Genomic DNA, 22,237 nt, shown 5'->3' on the forward strand with positions numbered 1-22,237 from the left:
TATCCATTTTTTGTTTTTCTGCCAAATATTCTGGCTCTTTCACTTTGAATCCTGCAAGTGACGCCAAAATGTCTTGCTTTTCTTTTCAGAACACCTTAGCAAGTCTTCAAAATACCAGGACACAATATGAACGCTCTTCAAAATAGGACTACACACTTTAGAGTACCAAAATACAACATAAACAAAAGCCCAACACTCATGTGCCAAAACAGGGAACTATTGCCTGCAGCTTCCCATATATCAAATGGCAATAATGATCAAGTAAAATAAATGCATATAGTGAACATATATACACAAGAATAAATGCATAGAAAGATGACTGCATGTACATGAAAATGAGTAATTAAAACATGGAATACTTCACCAGCTGTCTGTCTTGCATCATCCGGCCAGCATGACGGGGGAACCCGTTGACAGTCTCAGCAGGAGCTCTCAGCTGGGAAAGGGCTCCAGGCAGTGCGTCCACTCCTGGAAAAGTTCCTGTCAAAGCCCCAAGAGGTCTCCATCTTTATACTCTTGGCTTACACAGAGAGAGACTTCTAGAAGCTCCCCCTCCCTTCTTCTGCACCGTAGGGGCTAGCTACACTCTCTGCGTCGAGGTGACACAATGGAGCTGGCCAGACTCCGATAAAAGCTGAGGCAGGGTTCTTCACTTTGTCATCCTTGGACATTGTACGCCTCGCACACTGTCTGTTCTCGCAGCTTATCTCTCTCGTTCGGTGAAGTGAAAAACATAAACAATTCTGTGAGCACATGTAACCTGGAGCCTGTCTGCGTTTGCAGCTGAAAGGCAGGGTCAGACAGGCACAAGATGAAACTGTGTTTACAAATGTAATTAAAGCAACATGGAGTCAATGGTCAATACATGATCTCACAATATATAATGCCTGTAGCATTACACCTGCCAACAAATCCCCTTTTGGCACAGGCTCTTCTGCGTGGATTTAGGATTGCCGCAAAGGTATCAGCCACTGTCAGTTTAATAATACTGACAACAAGTAACTTAGTTACTTTTCAGTCCCCTATTTCACTGGCAGCTTATAAGTTTAGGTACACCTCATTCCCCTATTTTACCTCTAGCTATATTCTAAATGTTGAAAGGCCCTGGCGGCAAGGTTTTCACTCACCTGTGTATGACATTTTATGCCATCCCACTCCTGACACCATTTTGTTAGGTATATAAATACTTAAGCACCCTCCCAGGAGCAATGAAAGAAACAAACACAACACTGCAGTTTGCTCAGGAACAAATGAAATGTATTTGTCTGTTTACTTGCTGGCTAGCAAGGAAGATGTCAGGGCACAAACTGATGCTCTCGGCCTGCTTCTTCCCTTAGTGACTGGTTTGTGGGTCTTATATGCACTTAGTATGCCACCCTAGCAGAACTAAAAGGGACATCGTGCTAAATATGGTCAACAAAGAAATGAAGAGCAACACTGTGGCAATTATAATACAGTGATTATCAAGGTCGGGGTAGTTCCTCATAGGCCTGGTGGTCAGAAGGGATTGAACCGCATGGCTGATACTCCTGCCGCAGGGAGACTTGAAGATCAGATCGTGATGCCCTCTCACACCTGTTAATGTGTCATGCTTCATCATTGGGTGCTCCTCGTCTGGCTGGCATCGCAGTTCCTGACAGGCCTGGGGGCTCTTTGTCAGAGATCTTTTGATCTGAAGATGCCTTTAGGTGAATGCATGATAGAGGGCTGAATGAGAGTGGAAGAAGTGAAAAAAGTGAGTGGTGTCTAAAATAGGCTCTGGTATCCTTAAGACAATTATTTATAGGAGAAAGGTACCAGAACTAAGAAAAAACAGTAGTGCCATCGTGTGAGCTTCAAGTACCAGGATGGCTATTAACAAGGTGTGGTCAACATGTTTCATGCCTGGTAAGCCCAAGGGTCAGGCAGCACTTCGTCAGGACCAGAAAATAGTGACTTGGGGCCCGATGTAGGTAATCTCGATTTACCTACTCTTAAATACCGAATCATACCGATTCAGTATTTAAGAGTAGGTAAATTGGAAGTAGGCAGATGTAGATAATTTTTCTTTTTCAATTACCGAATCTGTAAGATTCGGTATTTACCGATTCGGTAAATACCGAATCAGTATTTGCCATTGATTCCTATGGGCCTTGAAGCCCATAGGAATCAATGGCAAATACCGATTCGGTAATTACCGAATCGGTAAATATCGAATCCTGCCAGGGGGAATGGGGTGTCACTTTGACACCCTGTAGCACCCCAATGTCAGGCTTGTGTGCCATGTGGCACACATACATGCCCTAAGGCATGCCTGTGTGTCACATTGCACAGGTGTACATGCACAGATGTGCATGTACACCTGAATTCGTTATTTACCATGCAATAGTATTACATGGTAAATAACGAATTCTTAGGGGCCTGTGGCACTGTTTAAAGCGCCACCTACATCTGCATTTACAGATTCGGTATTTTTACCGAGTCTGTATTTACCAATTCGGTAATTTTACCGATTCGGTAAATACAGATTCGGTAAAAATACAGAATCTGTAAATACATGCCCCCTATATTGGAATAGGCATTTACCGGTCGGTAACGGCCGAATTCGGCCGTTACCGACCGGTAAATGCCTACCTACATCGGGCCCTTGGTGCCCCTTCTAATAAAGGATGACTGTTCAAAGTTCAAGAGCCTGCACCTGAATGGTTACAGGCCAGAAGTTCCACCCCAAGATGAGCAGAGTAATGCTCCTTAGGCACGTAGGAGGGTCCCGGGCAAACTGCGGGATCCTTGTTAGGCGCTCAGGACACTGCCGTGCGACCTACCCGCCTCCATTCAGCCTGGAACAATGATAATACAGACGTACAGTGTAAGCAGAAATAAACAACCCGATGAGCAAACTAACAAGGAAGTGAGAAAAATTAAGTGACCTCTAAGTTAGTTCTGAACAGCTGTTGAAGCTTGTCTAGGCAAGGTCAGATGCTTAAGTGCAGACATATGTATATATGAACAGTTTCACCTTGATTTAGAAAGAGGACATCGGCACTCCTGTGGTTCAATCACTGCGGTTTATTCAAACTTAGAGAGAGTTAACATCCACGCGTTACGGCTGCCAGATGCCGCCTTGTTCACGATGTTTATATATATTTTTTTTCCCATCAATGTCTGCCACCTGAGGTGTTGCTTTGCCTGTCCCTCCCACTCCCTCCTGTCCACCCCATCCCAATTTTCCAGAAAAAAACAGTCTGGTGTGACCAGTGCAGGTTGTGCAATAGATCTTTTTTTTCTAACTTTCAGGCATGCTGCACACAAAGTGACTAAAAGTCATTGACAAAGCCAGTAGCGCTTTTAGAGGCAAAACCTATTGGCTTTGCCAATTTCCTCCCTGGGTGGCTCACCCCATCCTCTGTAGATGAGGACGACTTAGAATACAGAGACTCCATCTCTGAAATCGCAGCTTTTTTATTTTTTGACCTCTTAGAGTCTGTGCTCTGGTACTAAATGGTTTGATGGATCTTCATTTTATTACACTTTTATACCCATGTCCACCCTCTCTTTTGCTGTGCTCAGGCATCTATTTATCTGTATTCTTGCTCCTTGGGGCACCTTTTAAAGTTTGACTTTCTTTGGCATTGGGGCTTCGCAGCGCTGGCAAAAATATGTTTTATGTCATATCAGTGCTGAAGGCCATTGTAGCACTGCATTCCTATGTAAACCACATTGGCACATGAAAAATATTATGAAATTCCACACTGCTTTAATATTATAAAGTTACTTATTGGGAATATTCTCTATATTGTGGTCCTTTTGCATGATTTTGATTCTCCTTTTAACTACGTAGGCATGCGTATTTGTAGAATGTGATTTACTCCCACATCAAAGCCTCGAAAAATCATATAAATGTTACTAGACCTGCAGGTCTAGTAACTTGAATAATCTTCTCCACCTAACTGTAATATACTTGGCCAATAAACTGGTCTCATTCTGTCATCCTAGGCAAATATTTTATTTTGCAGAGCTACCTTTTTCATCATTATCACACATGAGAGCATCTTCCAATATGTGAGTTGAGCATTCCTTCTGTACGAAAAAACCTATTTGGTTTTATTTAATTGACTAAACATTTGCTCCATGCATAATAGGAGTCTAGCCCACATGTAGGGTACACATGAACCCTGAATTGCCTCTTAATTCACTAATAGCATTGCCATCAGGGCAGGGGCAGGAATGTTTATCTTTAAAAACTCACTTTTAATAAATATATTACTAAAGCATGAGGTGGTAGTGCACTGTTATTTATAAACAGCACATTTTACATTGAAATGGCCGAAAAACATTCCCACTAACATGCAGTTCTACTAATAAAACTACATAGTTTATAAACAATAATCTGTGGAAATTGAGTTTCAACAAACATATTTATCATTTTCACATCACTAAGTGAAGTGTTCTAAAAATATTTTTCCCATCACACAGAATTGCAAAACAAGGACTTTTCTAGCGACTGTAATGCATTTTTAAATGCTTCCACACAGCTATTTAAATGTGTGTTAGACTAAAATTTACATCCTACAGATTTTCATTTCACACCTTTTGTGCAGCACCTTTGTCAGACACTTCATTTTACAAAATCCTCGAACTTTATAGTCAGAGAAAGAAAAGTAACTATAGATGTAAACTGACTTATTTTTTATTTTCAAGAGTTTTATATAGCGCTGGCTAGACCCGGAGGTATCAGAGCGCTTTACATGTGCATCAGATCATAGTTACAGGTTACATCATAACGAAGGTTACATAGTTCTTAGAGCATGGCCACATAGTTACTGGTAAGGTCGAGATAAACAATACGCACAAATACGTAAGGCGAGAAGCAGGCAAGGTGAGAGATTCAGGGGAGGGGGGGTTGGAGCAGGGGAAGTAGACAGATAATGAAGGCGGGAAAGAGGAGGTTAGGGTGAGAGACACAGCAAGGGAAGAGGAGGGGAAGGGTGACTGGTACACAAACCGGTAGACGAGTCAAGGCAAATGTCCAAAGTCCAGTAAGTTGTGATCCCAGGGGAAGTGGTATCACTTCCCTATCTCTGTTGCGAGAGGCTCCCTTTGCGCAGTGGACTCTCTCAGAGAGGTCTCTGAGACTCCAAGACCTACATACTGGAACCTTCCAGAGAAAGGGGAGAGGGAGTGCTTTGGCAAGGGGTGCCATACCATACCTCAAGTGTGAGTGGCTCCGTTGGCGCAGTGGACTCACTCAGCGGGTTCGCTGAGACTCCAGAGTATAAATATTGGATCTTTCCCCAACAAGGGGAGACGGAGTGCTTAGTCAAAGGGCACAAAGGACAGGGGTTAGGCAGAGTAGCAGGCAAGGGGAGAGAATTCGGGGGAGAGGGGTTATGAGCTAGGGACGAGACAATGAGGAAAGACGAAAAGAAGTTTGTTGACGACCAAGGAGGGAATCCACGGCCCATCTCTCCTATAGCTAAACTAAGTAGCTCCATCGGGCGTCAGACAAAATAGTTCAGTCTCAATACATTGAGAGGAGGGAAGGAGAGACATAAAAGGAGGGCGGATGCGGTAGGAGACTGCAGGAGAGACGAAAGGAAGTGCAACAATGTGGTTCAACAATATATAGGAAAAGATCAAACAAGAAAACATTATATCAAACAGTCAGCAATACATTAGGGGAGGAGAGAGAGGAGCGAGAAAGTAGTGGGGGGGAGGGGAAAGGGGGGAGGGGTAGCGGACAGGACGGGCCACACAGGCGCACACGGGTAGATGGAGGATCACCATAAATCAGGAGGAAGAAGAAGGCAGGTCAAATGAACAGGGCTAAGGGAGGGGAGGAGGGAAAGTGAGGTTGGCTAGACCCAAAGGTATTAGAGCACTATACATGAGGATCAACAATGTATCAGACAAGATCAACAATTACACAATACATCAAAAATAATAGGCAATACATTAGGAGAGGAGAGAAAGGAGAGAGAAAAGCATTGGAGGGGGCGGGGGAGGTGGGAAAGGGAGGAAAGAGAGAAAAGACAACAAGGAGAGACAAGAGGAAGTCTGTCTAAAGACCGACTGGGTAGGTGACGACCAAGGAGGGAATCCACGGTCCATCTTCCCTATAGCTAAGCCATGTAGCTCCATAGGGCATCAGACAAAATAGTTCAGTCTCAATACTTAGAGAGAGGGGGAAGGAGAGACATAATAAAAATAAATGGAGGGAGGATGTGGGAAGAAACGACAGGAGAGATGCAAGGAAGTCTGGCTAAAAACCGACTGGGTAGGTGACGTCCAAGGAGGGAAATCCCCGACCTGTCTCCCCCTATAGCTAAACTAGGTAGCTCCATCGGGCAGCAGAACAAAATAGCTAGCTCTCAATTGACGAGGGAAAATTCGTAGATAAACAGGGTGGGGGCTAGGACAGGTGAGGGCAGAGGTCATTAGCAGGAAAGTGGAGAAGAGTAGAGCGGGGAGGGGTAGCGGACAGGACGGACCACACGGGCGCACACGGGTAGATGGAGGATCTCCATAAATCAGGAGGAAGAAGAGGGCAGGTCAAATGAACAGGGCTAAGCGAAATACAGTTGCAGGAGTCCAACCAGGGAAATGGGTAGTAGAGCCCCCGGAAAACGCTGCTAGTTCGGTGTAAGTTTCCATGGATCAGCTTTGAATCATTCTAAAAGTGGGTCCGTTCCATCTCAGGCGCCCTATAAGATCCAGCCGGCTAGGGGGTCAGCGCAGTCCCACTCCTGCGCATAAGGGCTCCAGCGACGAGTAGTTCTATTCCACGGAGGGCCGCCTCATGTCCCCCAGGCCGCAAAAACACTTATAATCTCTGTCTCTGAACACAAAATAAATGTGACAAGATAAAAACAAGATTTAAAGGCATCTTTAATGCTCCTTTATTTCTTGAGTGAACAGAATACCTGTTGTTTGTTAACTCACCAGAAAGAGTGAATAGGCCCTAAATAGAGCTCGCCCTGATAAAATCAGACTCACTATAGCGAGTGGGCGAATAGTTTGTTGAGGTCTGACATCTTTAAATGAACTGCCATAAGTATGTTCTTCATGTTAATCATAGGAATTCTACTGATGCTTCTTTAGAGTGACAATCCTCCCATTTTGTTAAAGGCATGCCTTGTATGTGTCGTATTTTCACATGTTGATTGGTATGGGAAGCAGATGTGACCTAGATGCTAGAGCTGCCACCTTTAGAACCTTGCGACCCAGGTTTGAATACTGGCCTCAGAACGTCACTCAACCATGTGTGATTCTGTGGAACTTACTTCATTTCCCTGTGCCTACAAAAAAGTGAAACATAATGTGTGTAAAATCTGTTTGTGTAATCACCACCTGATATACACAAACATAATAAATACATCCATACATTACCCTGGGAAAGACTTTGGGCTTCTGACTTCAGCAATAACTTCTCTGTTGTGTTACCTAATGTTAATAGAAGATGGTCACATTTCTTTAAGTGCTTGCTTCTCTCTACAGTTTCTCAAGGCTGGAAACCTATGGTGTGTACAAAATACAGAATTTCTCCGATTCCAGATCAACCTTTATGTGACTACCTGCAGCAAGCTGTAGTCTTCATTGCTGCTTAAAATGTGGCACCAGAAAGGATTCACAAATGTATTGCTGAATTCATTTATTTGCTAATAATTAGAGGCAAAATATTAAGGGCCTCATTTATGAGGCATTGCGTGAGTTTTGCGCTTCCGATGCGTCACTTTTTGTGATGCATCGGCGGTGTAAAACATGCCTCCTGATGCGCACTATTTACAAAGTGAAGCATCTAAGCAGATGCGTCACTTTGTAAACCCCTGCGCTACATTATACCTGCGTCAGGTATAATGTATGCAGAGGGGGCGTTCACCCGCAAAAAGCCTCGTAATAGTGACGCAGTGAAATGTATGAGATTTCACTGCGTCACTTTTAGGATGCTGTTGCGTCAAAATATTGCGCCTGCCTCACAGCAGGCGTAAGACTGACGCAAGCCCTTTCACATGGGGCTTTCCCCATGTGAAAGGAAGCATTGCTGGAGTTGCGTCACTTTTGTGACACACTCCAGCAATGCGTCACTTTTGCGCTTACAGCTACGTCAGAAATACTGACGTATCTGTAACTCCATGCGACATGATGCGTCATACTGTAAATATGACGCATCAATCATGTCGCAAGGAGTGCGCACTGAGAAGTGACGCATCGCTGCTTTCACGCAGCGATGCGTCATTTCTCATAAATGAGGCCTTAAGTATTTATGGAGCACACAAACAGAATTAAAGTTAAAATGCAACGCCAGACATATCCCACAGCAATTTAGAAAACTAAAAAACAATTAATAAATAAAATGAGATAAAAATGACAAAAATCCAATCAGTAGAACCACAGATAAGCAATTTTAAAGTTTTAATGTAAAAATAGCACCAAGAAGCAGAAAGCGCTAACTGTGAGTTTCTGGTAGGGCTTGACTGGGACAAACTCACCCCAACTGGAATGGAGTGCAAGCCACATACAGGGGCCAAGGTATTCCTGCTGAAAAATGTACCTTCTCAATGTCCGGAGTACCAAGTCAAAACTTCAGGATTTCACAGGAAAAATTCAACTGATGCCAGCCATAGGGAGGAACCTCTTGGGAATCAGGAACCCACTCCAGCCGAGGCCAGCAGGGATTAGGCAGGTCTAGTTGCTCCAATTCAGTTGGGCAGTTACCGCAGGCCTCTGGAGCTTCTTGTGTCCCTGTAGCTCGGAACAGGTCAGCCAAATGACCCTCGAAGTCACGCAGGTTAACCTGGGATGTTGAGCTTTCCTTCTCAGAGAGCAGGGCAAGCCTCTAACATCTGGGCAGTCCTCTGAAGAACAAGGCAGGACTCAAGCAGCAGGGCAGTCCTCAGGGGAAATAGGCAGGCCTCAAACAGCAGAGCAGTCCTCTGGTTACAACAGGGCAGTCACCTGAAGAACAAGGCAGTCCTCTGGGGAACAAGGCAATGCTTGTTCTGTAATGTCCGCAGGCCCAGGAGTGTATATATGATTGGCTGAGTAAGTCCAGTATTTATACCTGATTCCACCATTTGAAGTGGGGGAAACCTCTAATCTATCTCCGCACCACATCTGCTTATGGAAAGTTTCTTCTTTCTCCTTTCTTCCCCTGCCCAGGCTCCAAAAGGTCTAGGTTTACAAAGGTCTGGTGCCAAGTTTCCTTGTTAGTGTGCTGGATTCAGCCCTTTGAAATGTAAGTGGGACAAGGAAAAAATACCCCCTCCATCCTGGCAGGATGGCCCTCTCACAGCTACACCCAAGTCCTATTGTTTACTGTCTGGGCCCTATACTCATTCCTGATGGGTGAGCTGGAATGATAGAAACACCTAGAAGTCCTCAGCAGGATTAGGGCAGGGAAATTCCAACTTTTCTAAAAGAGGCATTTTCTAAATTATAATCTAAATTCCAACTTTACTATTAAAGAGGATTTTAAATTACAATTCATGGGAGTCCAAACATGACTTTTCTACCTGCTCTCAATCAAAAGTTAATAAACAACAACAAGATGGCCAGATGGATTAGTACATTATATTCTCACCACACGTAGCCAATAATCCTAAGTGGGCAAACTTTTCATTTAGTACTTTTTTACTTATTTCATTTTTTCAAAAACCATTTCAATATATCCAGACATAAACCATACACAAATAGTGACATTCACATGTAACACCATAGTACAAATACACTTTTTATACAAAAATAAATGCAAAACATTCATATAAACACCATATAACAAGGGGAATGAAGGGATGCCTCTACTGATTAAGTTCATGGGGCACCAGTCCTAATAACATGAAAACAAACAAACGGCCGTTTTACTCTTTCATATAGGTCTGCTTGTTTGACTATGCTGGAACTATTTTAATTGATTACAAGGGTTAATAAACAGGGGAACTGTGTCCTAAATTATAGTCCTGTAACACCCTTCCTAGGTCCTGTTCCAGCACAGGGTCAATGCGTTTCGAACCCGGACTTTATTTTTGGGTTCTCCTCAGGACGTGGACTGGACGATGGCCTTCACTGTGGGACATACAAATAAATATATAGTTGGTGTAAGGAAGACATGATCTACTTTAACTCATTCTGACTCACACACCATTAAATTCCACCTGGGTGTACCTGTGTTTCTTTAGATCTTCCCAGGGCATGTATCTTTATTTTGATGGGAAAGAAATGGCACTCTGCAACTGTATGCAAAAATAGGGACAGCATGAGTTTTTTATTTAGTAAAGTTCTAGCCATACCTGAATTTTATGTAACAAATTGCAAGAAAGAGGATACCCGCGCAAACTCGTAAAACATTCAATGAATAGAGCACGCTGGACCCCAAGAGAACATCTACTTGAGAAGAAGCAGAAACTACCAACTGAACGGATAGTGTGTGTTTCTACATTCGGCCCTCACACGCAACCAGTACAGAAAATCATTCGAAACCATTGGCACCTGGTGGAAGATGCTATTCCAAATATTGGCAAACCGTTGTTCGCACTTAAAAAGGACCGAAGCATAGGGCAACAAATCATCTTGACACGCCCTCCAGCAAACGTGTTTACCTTGCCAGTGTCTGACGACAGGGCAGGTATCGCACATGAGAACATGGCGGTGTGCCTCGAGGCATTGAGCATGCTCCTTGAGACACCAAATTATGAAGACGTGTCAGAAAATCTGAAATATACAGATGCACGACAAGGAAACATGACATCCACAGCTACCACACCATAGTCTTGTTGCTCAGTATTCGGCACCGCCATTTAAAATGTCATTGGGAAAGCATAATGAGGCAGCAGGCAAGAAGAGGACCACTCAGACTGCCAATCAATCGAAAAAGTGATAGCATCTGTGAACAAAAATGTTCAATTCTATTAAGGACTCGGAGGCGAAGATAATGCATTCCCTTCGTCACTGCTTATTACATACAATACTATAGTAAAACCATAAAGAAAAAACTATAAAAGCTATAATACCCATGTGAAATACAGAACTACAAATCCCAAGATTCCAACAAAAGATGGTTAATCAACATAGACATGTTCATATAAAGTCTTATGAATATGAAATGCCTTCCTTTTCTTGCTGTAAGGACCCAAGGACATCTATTTGTTCTTGCTTTTGATCTAAAACTAAAGAAATAAAGGTGCTAACAAATATACTGCTATAAATGTAATAATAAAAGAAGGCAGAAAAACAATAGCAGTAAATCTTCATATAAATAAGGCACTACAAACACAATCACTGCAAGAAATCTTAAAATTGGGCAGGTTAATCTTCGCCTCCGTGTCCTTAATAGAATTGAAAATTCTTGTTCACAAATGGTATAAAATATTTAATTCTCTGTCAGGACCCGAGGCTTCTGATTATGCAATTTCAAAGATGACCTGCTGACAAAGAAACAGGAGTACTTACTGTTTTAAATGCAGAATTCTTTTAACATTGAAACAGAAGACCAATCTGCTAAACAAATTATATCCTCAAGGCGAGCTCCAACATTAAATGATTTGGAAGCAACAGCCCCTCTGATAGAATGAGCTCCAAAAACAGAAGTGTCAATGCCTACTTCAGGAAAAATCCAGCTGATACAACACACTGAAATTGGACAGGAATCTGGCGCTTAAGATTTTACAAAGGAAATTATCTGCTGTTTAACATCAACAGATCTGAACTCGGTGGTTTAAGATTCATACACATCATTTATGTCACCAGCTTGAAAAGGCATCTGTTTGGTTGCAGATTTAGTTCTCCTTGAAATTAAAAAAGTTACTCCTTAAGGAGTGAAGTACCTACCTGTTATATCCAAAGCTCTTATATCTGAAACTCTTTTACAATAGGTTAAACATAATAAAATAGAAAGTTTGGCGGATAGTTGTTTCTTTGACAAATATTTGTTATTAGGCCAACTCTGAATACATTTCAGTTCAATACAGACATCCCAACGGGTTGAATATTTAGGACAAGGAGGAGAAGTAAATCAAAAACCTCTAAGTAATTTGGAGTTCAAAGGATGTTCACATACAGGATGATCTACTGTAGGTAAATGTCCAGTCGATTTGGCCGATCAATAAGAATTTATTGTACTAAAAGAAACAGCTTCAGCAGCAAGAGAAGCCAAGAAATTTACAATAAAAGTTACACCTGTTAAAATGGAATCCAGATTCCTTTCTATGCACCAACTTGACCATCTGTTCCATGCCGATCCATAAGTGGAATCTGAACAGGCTTTGTCAATAAGGTCAAGAGCTTGTTTTGAAAGTCCTGGCACTTGCCATCATCTCCTGAAAGTTTGCAAGCTATTAGATGAACACGATGTTAGAAGATTAAACAATGAGGTCCAGAAGGAGATCAGGAGAATCTGGAAGATTGACATGATAATTCCATCAAAGTTAGAAACCAGCTCTGAGTTCTCCAAAGACGATATTAGAATTAGCTCTGCTTTTTATCTCCTTGTATGAAAAATTACTCTAAGAATCATGGAAAATGGCAGGAAGGTGTAATTCAACTCTTTCCATTCCTGAAGGAAAGCATCCGTAACCAGAACTAGAGGGTCCAGCCTCCAAATGTAGAATAGCAGGAGTCGGTAATTCAGGTGGGATGTAAAAAGATTTATATTGAATGAAACTCAAAAGTTCATTAACTGGAGAGAAAGAGATGATTTTAATATCTAGTCACTGGGATCTTTGAGATTATTATTATTATTATTATTATTAGAGGCTTTTATAGCGCGCTCTGTTACTAAGAAAATAGTATCCTGGCGCGGGAGAGATGGAAGGCAAAGCAGAGTGGTTTCAGTGTGCAAGTTCCCTGTATGATGTACTATCCCTTGAATAAGATCATCTGGAGCTATATTCTGACTGGCAAAGCGCGGAGATACCCCTTTGGGGGTTTATTAAGGAGCTATATAAGAATATAAATAAATAAATAAATAAAATAGGAGTGAGAGCCCTATGCGATGATGTTAAAAAGGTGGGTCTTCAGTCCCTTCTTGAACACGGTGATGGATTGGGCTGTTCTCAAATGTAGAGGAAGGGTGTTCCAGGCTCTAGCAGATCTGACCGAGATGGATTGACCACCAAGCCTGCTGTATTTAAACTTTGGTACAGTCATTTGAAACAGATTAGTTGACCTAAGAGGTCGGTTAGGAACATACAGTGAAAATCTTTTTCTCAGATAGAGTGGGCCGGTTTGATGGACAGCACGGTATGCGAGGACAAGGATTTTAAATAAAATCCTATGAGCGACTGGAAGCCAGTGAAGAGTGCGGAGAGGTTGACGGGCACTTGAGCTTTTGGGTATGTTAAACACAAGCCGCACAGCGGCATTTTGGATAACTTGGAGACGATGAATCAAATAGGCCGGTAAACCACAGAAGAGGCCATTCGCGTAGTCCAATCTGGATAGTATGAGGGCGCGGATGACAGTCTCCTTGGCCCCTCTCGGGAGCAAAGGGAAGAACCTGCGTAATGTTCTGAGTGTGGAGAAGCAAATCCCAGTGAGTTTTTTTAGATGGTCCTCAAATCTGAGGTCATTGTTAAACCAGACTCCTAAGTTTTTTGCAGGGCCGCCGATGGATTTGGGGCATGGCAGATCGTCGGGCCAAAGAGAGTCGCTGAAGTTGTCTGGAAAGGAGCCATACAGCAGGATTTCTGATTTACTTTCGTTGCATTTTAGTTGGGCGAGGGCTAGCCAACGAAAGACAGATGATAGGCAGGACTGGGCTCCCGACGTATCCAAATTGTTTTTTGGCCAAGTGAACAGAAGTTGTGTGTCGTTAGCGTAGGCCATAGTTTTGGCTCCCAGCTGTTCGGCCAGATATATGAGAGGGGTCAGATATATATTAAAAAGCAGGGGGCTGAGGGTAGAGCCCTGAGGTACACCAGTAGTAAGTTTTTTGGGAGGGGAAGCAAAGGGCGGCATCCAAACTTGTTGAGATCTATTATGTAGAAAAGATGACTGCCAGTCAAGGGCGGAGCCTGTTATGCCTATGGCCGCTAGTCTTGTGAGCAGAAGGGAGTGAGGGACCGTATCGAAGGCGGCAGAGAGGTCCAATAAAATCAGAGCCGCTCTGCCACCTCCGTCCAGACATTCCCGAATAGCCTCGGATATTTCAACTAACGCAGTCTCCATACTGAAGGACGCTCTGAAGCCTGATTGCGCTGGGTGGAGTGCCTGGGAAGTTTCTACAAATTTGTCCAGCTGCGTAAAGGCCACTTTTTCGCATATTTTTGCCAGAGCCGGCAACAGTGATATGGGTCGGAAGTTAGCGGGGACAGCGGGATCCAAACCATTTTTTTTTAAGAGTGGGAGCAGTTTAGCTTGCTTCCAGCAGGCCGGAACGGTAGCAGTAAGAAAAGAGCAGTTAATAATGTGTGTCACCTCATAGCCAACAGTGTCTGCAAGACCCGCAAACACTCTGGCAGGACAGGTGTCCGAAGGGGATCCTGATTGTAAGGTAGCAAGAATTTTAACAATATCTGTTTTTTCTCCTGGAGAGAAATTGGCAAACTGTTCCGTATGGACTGGCATCATGGGGGATGGGGTAGCCAATGAAGAAGGAAAGCTGTTACATACAGTAAGTAAATCATCCTGAATTTTGGTGATCTTATCAACAAAGAACACAGATAGTTCTTCGCACCATTTCTCCGAGGAGGTCAGTAGGGGTTGAGCAGCACATGGTGAGACAAAGCTTTTTACAATAGCAAAGATTTCCCTGCTATTGTTGTTAGCCTTTGTTATACGCCCTTCATAGTATTGGCTTTTGGCAGAATTCAAGCCTGCAACAATGTTCTCATTTCCTAGGAGATAAATTGCTTGAATAAAAATATTGTGGCAGAGGCAATAATGCCAAAACTCTTTCGCACTCTGCAAGAAGACAAGATTTTGTTCCCCCTAAATGATTGATATATTACACTGCTGAAATATTGTCCATTCTTTGAAGGATTTTGAGGTTTGAGAAGAAAAGGAACGATCGCAAAAGAGCCAGCTAATAGCTCAAGGCAGTTGATATGAAGATATAATTCCTCTTGAAACCATTTTCCTCCTGTTGTTATCACTCCACACCTCGCACCCCAGCCAAACTGACTAGAATGTGATTCAATCACAAGGTCTGGAACCAGCCCAACAATGGCTCTTAAGTTTCAGGTATCCGTATGATCGAGCCACAACTATAATTCTTGTTTCACCTCTGTTGTAAGTCGAATTTGATCTACATGAGAAAGACACTTCCTTAAATTGAGAATTTTTATTCTTTGAAGTGCTCAATAGTGTAAAAGTCCTTGAAAAATAGCCTTAATAGAAGAAGCCAAGAAGCCACAATCTGATTAATCGTCAAAGGGTTATTCTGTCTTTTGAGAGAACTGTGCAAATCTCTTTTGATATTCCTAATCTTTTGAATTGGTAAGGACAGGGAGTATGAAATGGAATCTATGGAGAACCCCAGAATTGGTATCTGATTTGTTGGAAGGAGAACCGATTTTTGTAAACGTATTACAGAACCAATATTTTTAAGACATGTCATAGTGAGACTGAGATGAAGGAGCAAAGTGTTCTGACTCTGAGGCCTAATAAAAATGTCGTCCTAATAAATGATTTAACAAACTCCTCAAGTCCTGAGAAACTCTAACATTGGTTTCAGAAGCTTGGTGAATCACCAGGGAGCTCAGGATAGACCAGAAGGAGTAATGAAGTACCCGTAAGTTGTATGACACTATTGGGATGGAAGAAAATGATGATGAGGACGGAAAATGGGAACTGTTAGATAGGTGCCCTTGAGATCTCGATGAACCATCAAGTCACCATTTCTTAAAAAGGTCTCTCAGAAGATGTATACCTTCCATCTTAAAATGTCTGGAAAAGATCTAAGAATTGTTTTTTTAGGTTGATCACCAGTCTAAATCCTCCTCCCTTTTTGTCTACCAAAAAGATGATGATGAGAAAACCATTGAGATGTGGGTTGCAAAGAGTTATAGCCTGTTTCTGAATTAAAGAATTTATTTCCTAACCCATGAACTCCTGCTTCTGAGATTAAAAGTACATTTTCCTCGGAGTGTGTATTTGAATAGGAGTGTTGGAAACATCTAAGTGAAAACCCAGTAGAGTTGGAAGAATCCAATTTTGATGAAATAATTTTAATTCTGCCTTGTAAACTTAAAAAGTATGGATTCATGCAACTTACCTGGAAAGGTAGCATTTGTTTAATTTCTACTGTAGTTTCCACCTTGGCAGCGACCTTTGAATCCACGACCTTTTGAAGGGAAGAATGGAGTACCTCTTTGATTGTCACTTCATTGGCTCCTTTTTCTGAGGGAGCAATGACATGGAGACTGGTAAGAGAAACAGCTGGCTGAGAGGTTTCTTCCTCTGCCGGTCCTGCCAAAAATGGAAGGCTGAAAAACCTTTCTTGAGACAGATTATGCTTTGTCTAGAGAAGTGAATGTATTTACCACTTCTTTAACAGAAGATTTCCGAAAATAAAATGTTCAGCAGAGGAATCCGCTTCTTTAGTCGCAAGTTCACATAATTTAGGTCCAATTCTAAGAAGAACTGATCTATGATGTTCTGCTGAAAGAGAACAATTTCCATTGCCATAGAAACAGAAAGCTCGTTGAGTTCAGCCTACTAATATGTCAGGCTCAACAGGAGTACCTTGATCCTGGCAGATAATACTAAGTCTAGAAATTTTTAAAGAGGTCCTGAAAGTTCTAAAAGATTGCCTTGGCATTCCCTCCAATATCTATCTATGCATTATTTAGGTTCTTTAATGAATGTACCTAAAAATGTAACTAACTTGGAATTAATATCTGGAGCAGACGCAACTTTGCCAGATAGACCTGGATGAGGGCATTCAGCACAAAGTTTATTCCTAACTTCCTTAGGAAAAGATGTTCTCAGTGTATTCTGAATGTAAGCCGCAGCTTTGTGAGTTGGTTCCATTCTCTCATGAGTGAGTATGTGTGATTTCTTCAAAGACAAAAGTGTCATTTAGAAGACATGCACCTGAATCTAAATTAGTTGGTGTAACTTCCCCAGCTTCTACATCAACACACTTTCTCTTTTTAGCAAGGAGATGGCAAGATCTTTCCTCATCATCATCAGAAATATCAGTCTCCAACTGATCTTCTTGCTCATTAGGGGAGGACCTAAAGGTATCAACATCTTCCTCATCATTAGATTTAACGATTCCTGAGAAAAATATTTAAATATGCTTTCTTTTAAGTTCTTTAAGGCGTTCCCATTTAAAGATTTCTTGTTTTTTTATAAAAAAAAATTGTGAATCATTAAATAAATTAAGGGGCGATTAGGAGTTTGGCAGAGGGATACACCATCACAAATGTGACGGATATCCTGTCTGCCGTATTACAAGTTTCATAGGATATAGTGGAATTGTAATTTGGCGAACAGGCTATCTATCACGTTTATTACGGAATAACCCTCTCAGCCAATAATCAGTCCCTAAGTACATTTCTTAAATGTTGAGTCATGGGCCCCAAGTTAAACAATTATTATTTTTGTATATGACTTTTTTTTTGGCTATGCAATTACTAGAAAGTTTATTTATAAAAAGGCAAGCTAATTTATTTTGTTGATCGCAAAGGAAGTGTATAAACAATTGTCTTTTAAAACATTCTACATGAAAAAATCTCAATGTACACTTAAGGGGAGTTTTACATCTATTGATTATAATAAATGGCTAAGCAAACAACAACTCAGGAGATGTTCCTTCCTTGCTACTAAACCATCTTTTTTTATTAACTTTATTTGCACGTTTTAAGTGACATACAATACAGGTGTACAATCCAAAATCAGAATTCATTGACTATATAGACTTAGACACATTGGTTGCCATCCAGGCAATTACACTTATCATGAGCAATCACATAGTAGTTCCCCCGTTCATGAATACCATCTAATGCCTTTCCCCTTCTGAGCTCGTACTATTGTCCCCCAGATGTACATTGTGGGCTCCCCTGAGGCTCCTCGACTAGCAAGTCATGGCAGAGTTCCCACAATGCCCTTAAATCCTCCTCCAGCTTCTTGCACCTCTGTGGCACGCTTTCATGTGTACCTCCTCTGCCAGTGTCCACTAGTTCACATCTCTCAGCCACTCTGAGACCTTAGGCGCCAGTACTCCCATCCAGACAATCGCTATTCTACATCACGCTAGCACTAGAAGCAGTAGCAGAAGCCTGTATGCTGTCTTGCTTTGGGTTTAAGGTTTACGTTTGAGGCCCATTACAAATTAATGGGGTAACCCGATCATCGCCACAGGACCTGGGTACAACATGATATGAAAAAATTGGTCCTTGACTAACCTTGGAGAAAAAAAACAACTATTGAGGGAAAACTTTATCATACGGGGGTTGCCAGACCCATCAGCCACTTGTAATTAATACTATTCAACTGTAGTTTTTAGCCAAATGCACACCCTGAAAGGAAAAGGAAAATTTCCTAGACACTCATTGCGTATACATAAAATACACCCACAATCTTTAGTTGAGTGAAATTAATTTTTTATATATTTTGAAAATTCAATACAAACATCAATCAATCAATCAATCAATCAATCAAGACATTTATAGAGCGCACTACTCACCCGTAGGGTCTCAAGGCGCTAGGGGGGGGGGGTGTCGTTACTGCTCGAACAGCCAGGTCTTGAGCTTCTTCCTGAAGGAGAGGTGGTCTTGGGTCAGGCGCAGGTCGGTCGGGAGGGAGTTCCAGGTCTTGGCGGCCAGGTAGGAGAAGGACCTTCCTCCTGTTGTCGCTCTTCGGATGCGGGGGACGGCGGGGAGGGCGTGGCTGGTTGATCTGAGGTGGCGCTTGGGAGCGTAGAAGTTGATTCGGTTGTTGAGGTAGCTCGGGCCTTGATCGTGTAGGGCTTTGTGTGCGTGGGTGAGGAGACGGAAGGTGATTCTTTTGTTGACGGGGAGCCAGTGCAGGTGTCTCAGATGTCCGGAGATGTGGCTGTTTCGTGGGATGTCGAGGATGAGTCTGGCTGAGGCGTTCTGGATCCGCTGGAGTCTCTTCTGGAGCTTGGTGGTGGTTCCGGCGTAGAGGGCGTTGCCGTAGTCCAGTCGGCTGGTGACGAGGGCCTGGGTGACAGTCTTCCTGGTCTCGGTGGGGATCCACCAAAAGATCTTCCGTAGCATGCGCAGGATGTTGAAGCATGACGAGGAGACGGCGTTGACTTGTCTGGTCATGGAGAGGGAGGAGTCCAGGATGAAGCCCAGGTTGCGTGCGTGGTCCGTCGGTTTGGGTGCGGTGCCCAGGGCGGGGGGCCACCAGGAGTCGTCCCAGGCGGAGGGCGAGGAGCCCAGGATGAGGACCTCCGTCTTGTCTGAGTTCAGTTTCAGGCGGCTGGTCGTCATCCACTCGGCTACATCTTTCATCCCTTCGTGCAGGTTGGCTCTGGCGGCGGCGGGGTCGTTGGTCAGGGAGAGGATCAGCTGGGTGTCGTCGGCGTAGGAGATTATGTTGAGGTTGTGTTGGCGTGCGATGGCCGCGAGGGGGCTCATGTAGACGTTGAAGAGGGTGGGACTCAGCGAGGATCCTTGAGGGACGCCGCAGATGACTTCGGTGGCCTCTGACTTGTACGGTGGTAGGCGGACTCTCTGTGTTCTTCCGTCGAGGAAGGAGGTGATCCATTCCAGTGCCTTCTCCTGGATTCCGATGTTGCCGAGGCGCTGCACTAGGGTGCGGTGGCAGACAGTGTTGAATGCCGCGGAGAGGTCCAGGAGGATGAGGGCCGCTGTTTCTCCGTTGTCCATCAGGGCTCGGATGTCATCGGTGGCAGCGATGAGGGCGGTCTCGGTGCTGTGGTTGGCTCGGAAGCCAGACTGTGAGGGGTCGAGGGATCCATTTGTCTCGAGGAAGGCGGCCAGCTGTTTGTTGACGGTCTTTTCGATGACTTTGGCCGGGAAAGGGAGGAGCGAGATGGGACGGTAATTCTTGAGTTCGGTGGGGTCCGCTGTAGGTTTCTTGAGTAGAGCGCTGAGTTCGGCGTGCTTCCAGCTCTCAGGGAAGGTGGCGGTGTCGAAGGAGGTGTTGATAATGTCCCGTAGGTGGGGTGCGATGACAACGTCAGCCTTGTTGAAGACGTGGTGAGGGCAGGGGTCGGTCGGAGATCCGGAGTGGACGGAGTTCATTGTGCGGACGGTGTCTTCGGTGCTGATCGGAGTCCAGGCGCGGAGGGTGGTGGTGGGCGGCGTTGCTTTGGTCGTTGTGTGCGATGGTTGAATGCTGAAGCTGTTGTGTATGTCCGCGATCTTGTTGTGGAAGTAGGAGGCGAGGGAGTTGCAGAGGTCTTGCGATGGGGTGATGTCGTTGTTTCCGGCGTTGGGGTTGGAGAGCTCTTTCACGATGTTGAAGAGTTCCTTGCAGTTGTGTGCGTTGTTGTCCAGCCGGTCCTTGTATGCATTTTTCTTGGTGGCGCGGATCAGTTGGTGGTGTTTCCGGGTGGCGAGCTTGAGGGTGGTCATGTTGTCCATTGTTGGTTCCCTTCTCCATACTTTCTCGAGGGCTCGGCAGTTCTTCTTGGAGCTCTTGAGTTCGTCGGTGAACCATGGGGCTTTTCTGCTGCCGGGTCTGCTGGGCAGGGTCCTCAGAGGGGCGAGTTCGTCCGCGCAGTTGCTGATCCACTTCGTGAGGTTGTCGGCGGCCTGGCTGGGGTTCGCTGAGCCGGCAGGAGGGTGCTGGCTCAGGGAAGCGGTGAGCTGGTCGGCTGTGATCTTGTTCCAGCTTCTTCGGGCAACCTGTTGCTGGTGGTGGTGGATCGTCGTTCTTTTGAAGGTGAAGTGGACACAGCTGTGGTCCGTCCAGTGGAGTCCTGTTGCGTGGCTGAAGGCGATGTCTTTGCTGGATGAGAAGACGGCGTCGAGTGTGTGTCCGGCGAGGTGGGTGGGGGTGGACACCAGCTGCTTGAGTCCGAGGTTGGCGAGGTTATCGAGCAGGGTGATGGTGTTTCGGTCGCTGTTGTTCTCCAGGTGGAAGTTGAGGTCCCCCAGGAGGATGTAGTCGGCGGAGGGGAGGGCATGCGGGCTGATGAAGTCGGCGATGTCCTCGCTGAATCGTGTGCGTGGTCCCGGGGGTCGGTAGATCAGGGTGCCTCTGAGGGTGGTCTTTGGGTCGGTGTGGATCTGGAAGTGCAGGTGTTCGGCGGTGGTTAGGGTGTCGTCGGTGTTGGTCGTGATGCGGATGGTGTCCCTGTGGATGATGGCGATGCCTCCTCCCATCTGGTTGGCGGTGCGGTCCCTCCGGGTGATCTTGTAGCCCTCTGGGATGGCGATGGCGATGTCGGGCGTTGAGGAGGCGTTCATCCAGGTCTCTGTGAGGAAGGCGATGTCAGGGGCTGTGGTGTCGAGGAGGTTCCAGAGTTCGATGGCGTGTCTGTGGACGGAGCGGGTGTTGAGCAGGATGCACTTGAGGTGGTTGCTGCTGGTGTTCGGCTTGGCGGGTGCTGGTGCAGGGTAGGTCCGGATGCAGGTGAACTTGCAGGCGTGGCAGCTGAAGGGTCCGTGGGTGTGCTTCGGGGTGGCTCGGTGACATCCCGGGATGCCGCCGGTGTTGAGTGCGATGAGTTCGGTGGCGTTGTAGGATCGTCGGGTCGGCCTCCGTCGGTGGGGGCCAGGGGTCCTGGCACTGGGCGCGGTCCAGGCACGGACGGGCGCAGACGGGCTTACCTTTGGCGCGCCTTCGGCGCACAATCGGCGCGCCCGCTGCGCGTTTGCACGGTCGCCATATATGGCGAAGTGCGCGGGGGGCGGAGCAGCTGGGAGGCGGGAGCGGGGAGGGTACAGAAGGAAAAAAGGGGCGGGGTTAGCGGCGGTGGCGGGAAGCGGGGAGCGGGGAGGGAAGACGGAGGGCAGCTACTGACAGCAAACAGCAAACAGCAAAACAGGCAAAACAGGCAATACAGAGGTAAAAATTAAACAATTTACAACAATTCTAACAACGATGACACCAGGGAGAGAAGCGGCGAGCACGGACCACATAAATCCAATGGTAAAGACATTACCACACAGATGCAAGGAAAGGTTGTTCAAGAGAGAGGGAAAAGGAAAAGCTCATGTTAGAGGGGGGGAAAGGTGAAAATCACAGATTTTAGAGTTGCATAGTATTCCTTCGTTTAAAGATGATGCTGCTTTACGAAAAGACAGTACAATATGGCCTGTCCTCGACAGTTATTTACAACATATTTAGCAATATTTTGTAAGTGCATTAATGCAACATC

General features: G+C 44.7%; 1 protein-coding gene across 1 annotated transcript in view; it reads right to left on the reverse strand.

The window, feature by feature from the left end:
• Window positions 1–19,538, reverse strand: part of LOC144819505 (uncharacterized) — a 102,295-nt gene extending 82,757 nt beyond the window's left edge. Inside the window, exon 1 of the mRNA XM_078677358.1 lies at window positions 18,547–19,538. Within this exon, the coding sequence (XP_078533484.1) occupies window positions 18,642–19,523 (882 nt within the window). The 5' untranslated portion in view covers window positions 19,524–19,538 and the 3' untranslated portion in view covers window positions 18,547–18,641. The remainder of the gene's footprint in view (window positions 1–18,546) is intronic.
• Between the last annotated feature and the right edge of the window lie 2,699 nt (window positions 19,539–22,237).

The sequence above is a fragment of the Lissotriton helveticus genome, chromosome 2_1, assembly GCF_964261635.1.
Source record: "Lissotriton helveticus chromosome 2_1, aLisHel1.1, whole genome shotgun sequence".
Classification (NCBI taxonomy): domain Eukaryota; kingdom Metazoa; phylum Chordata; class Amphibia; order Caudata; family Salamandridae; genus Lissotriton; species Lissotriton helveticus.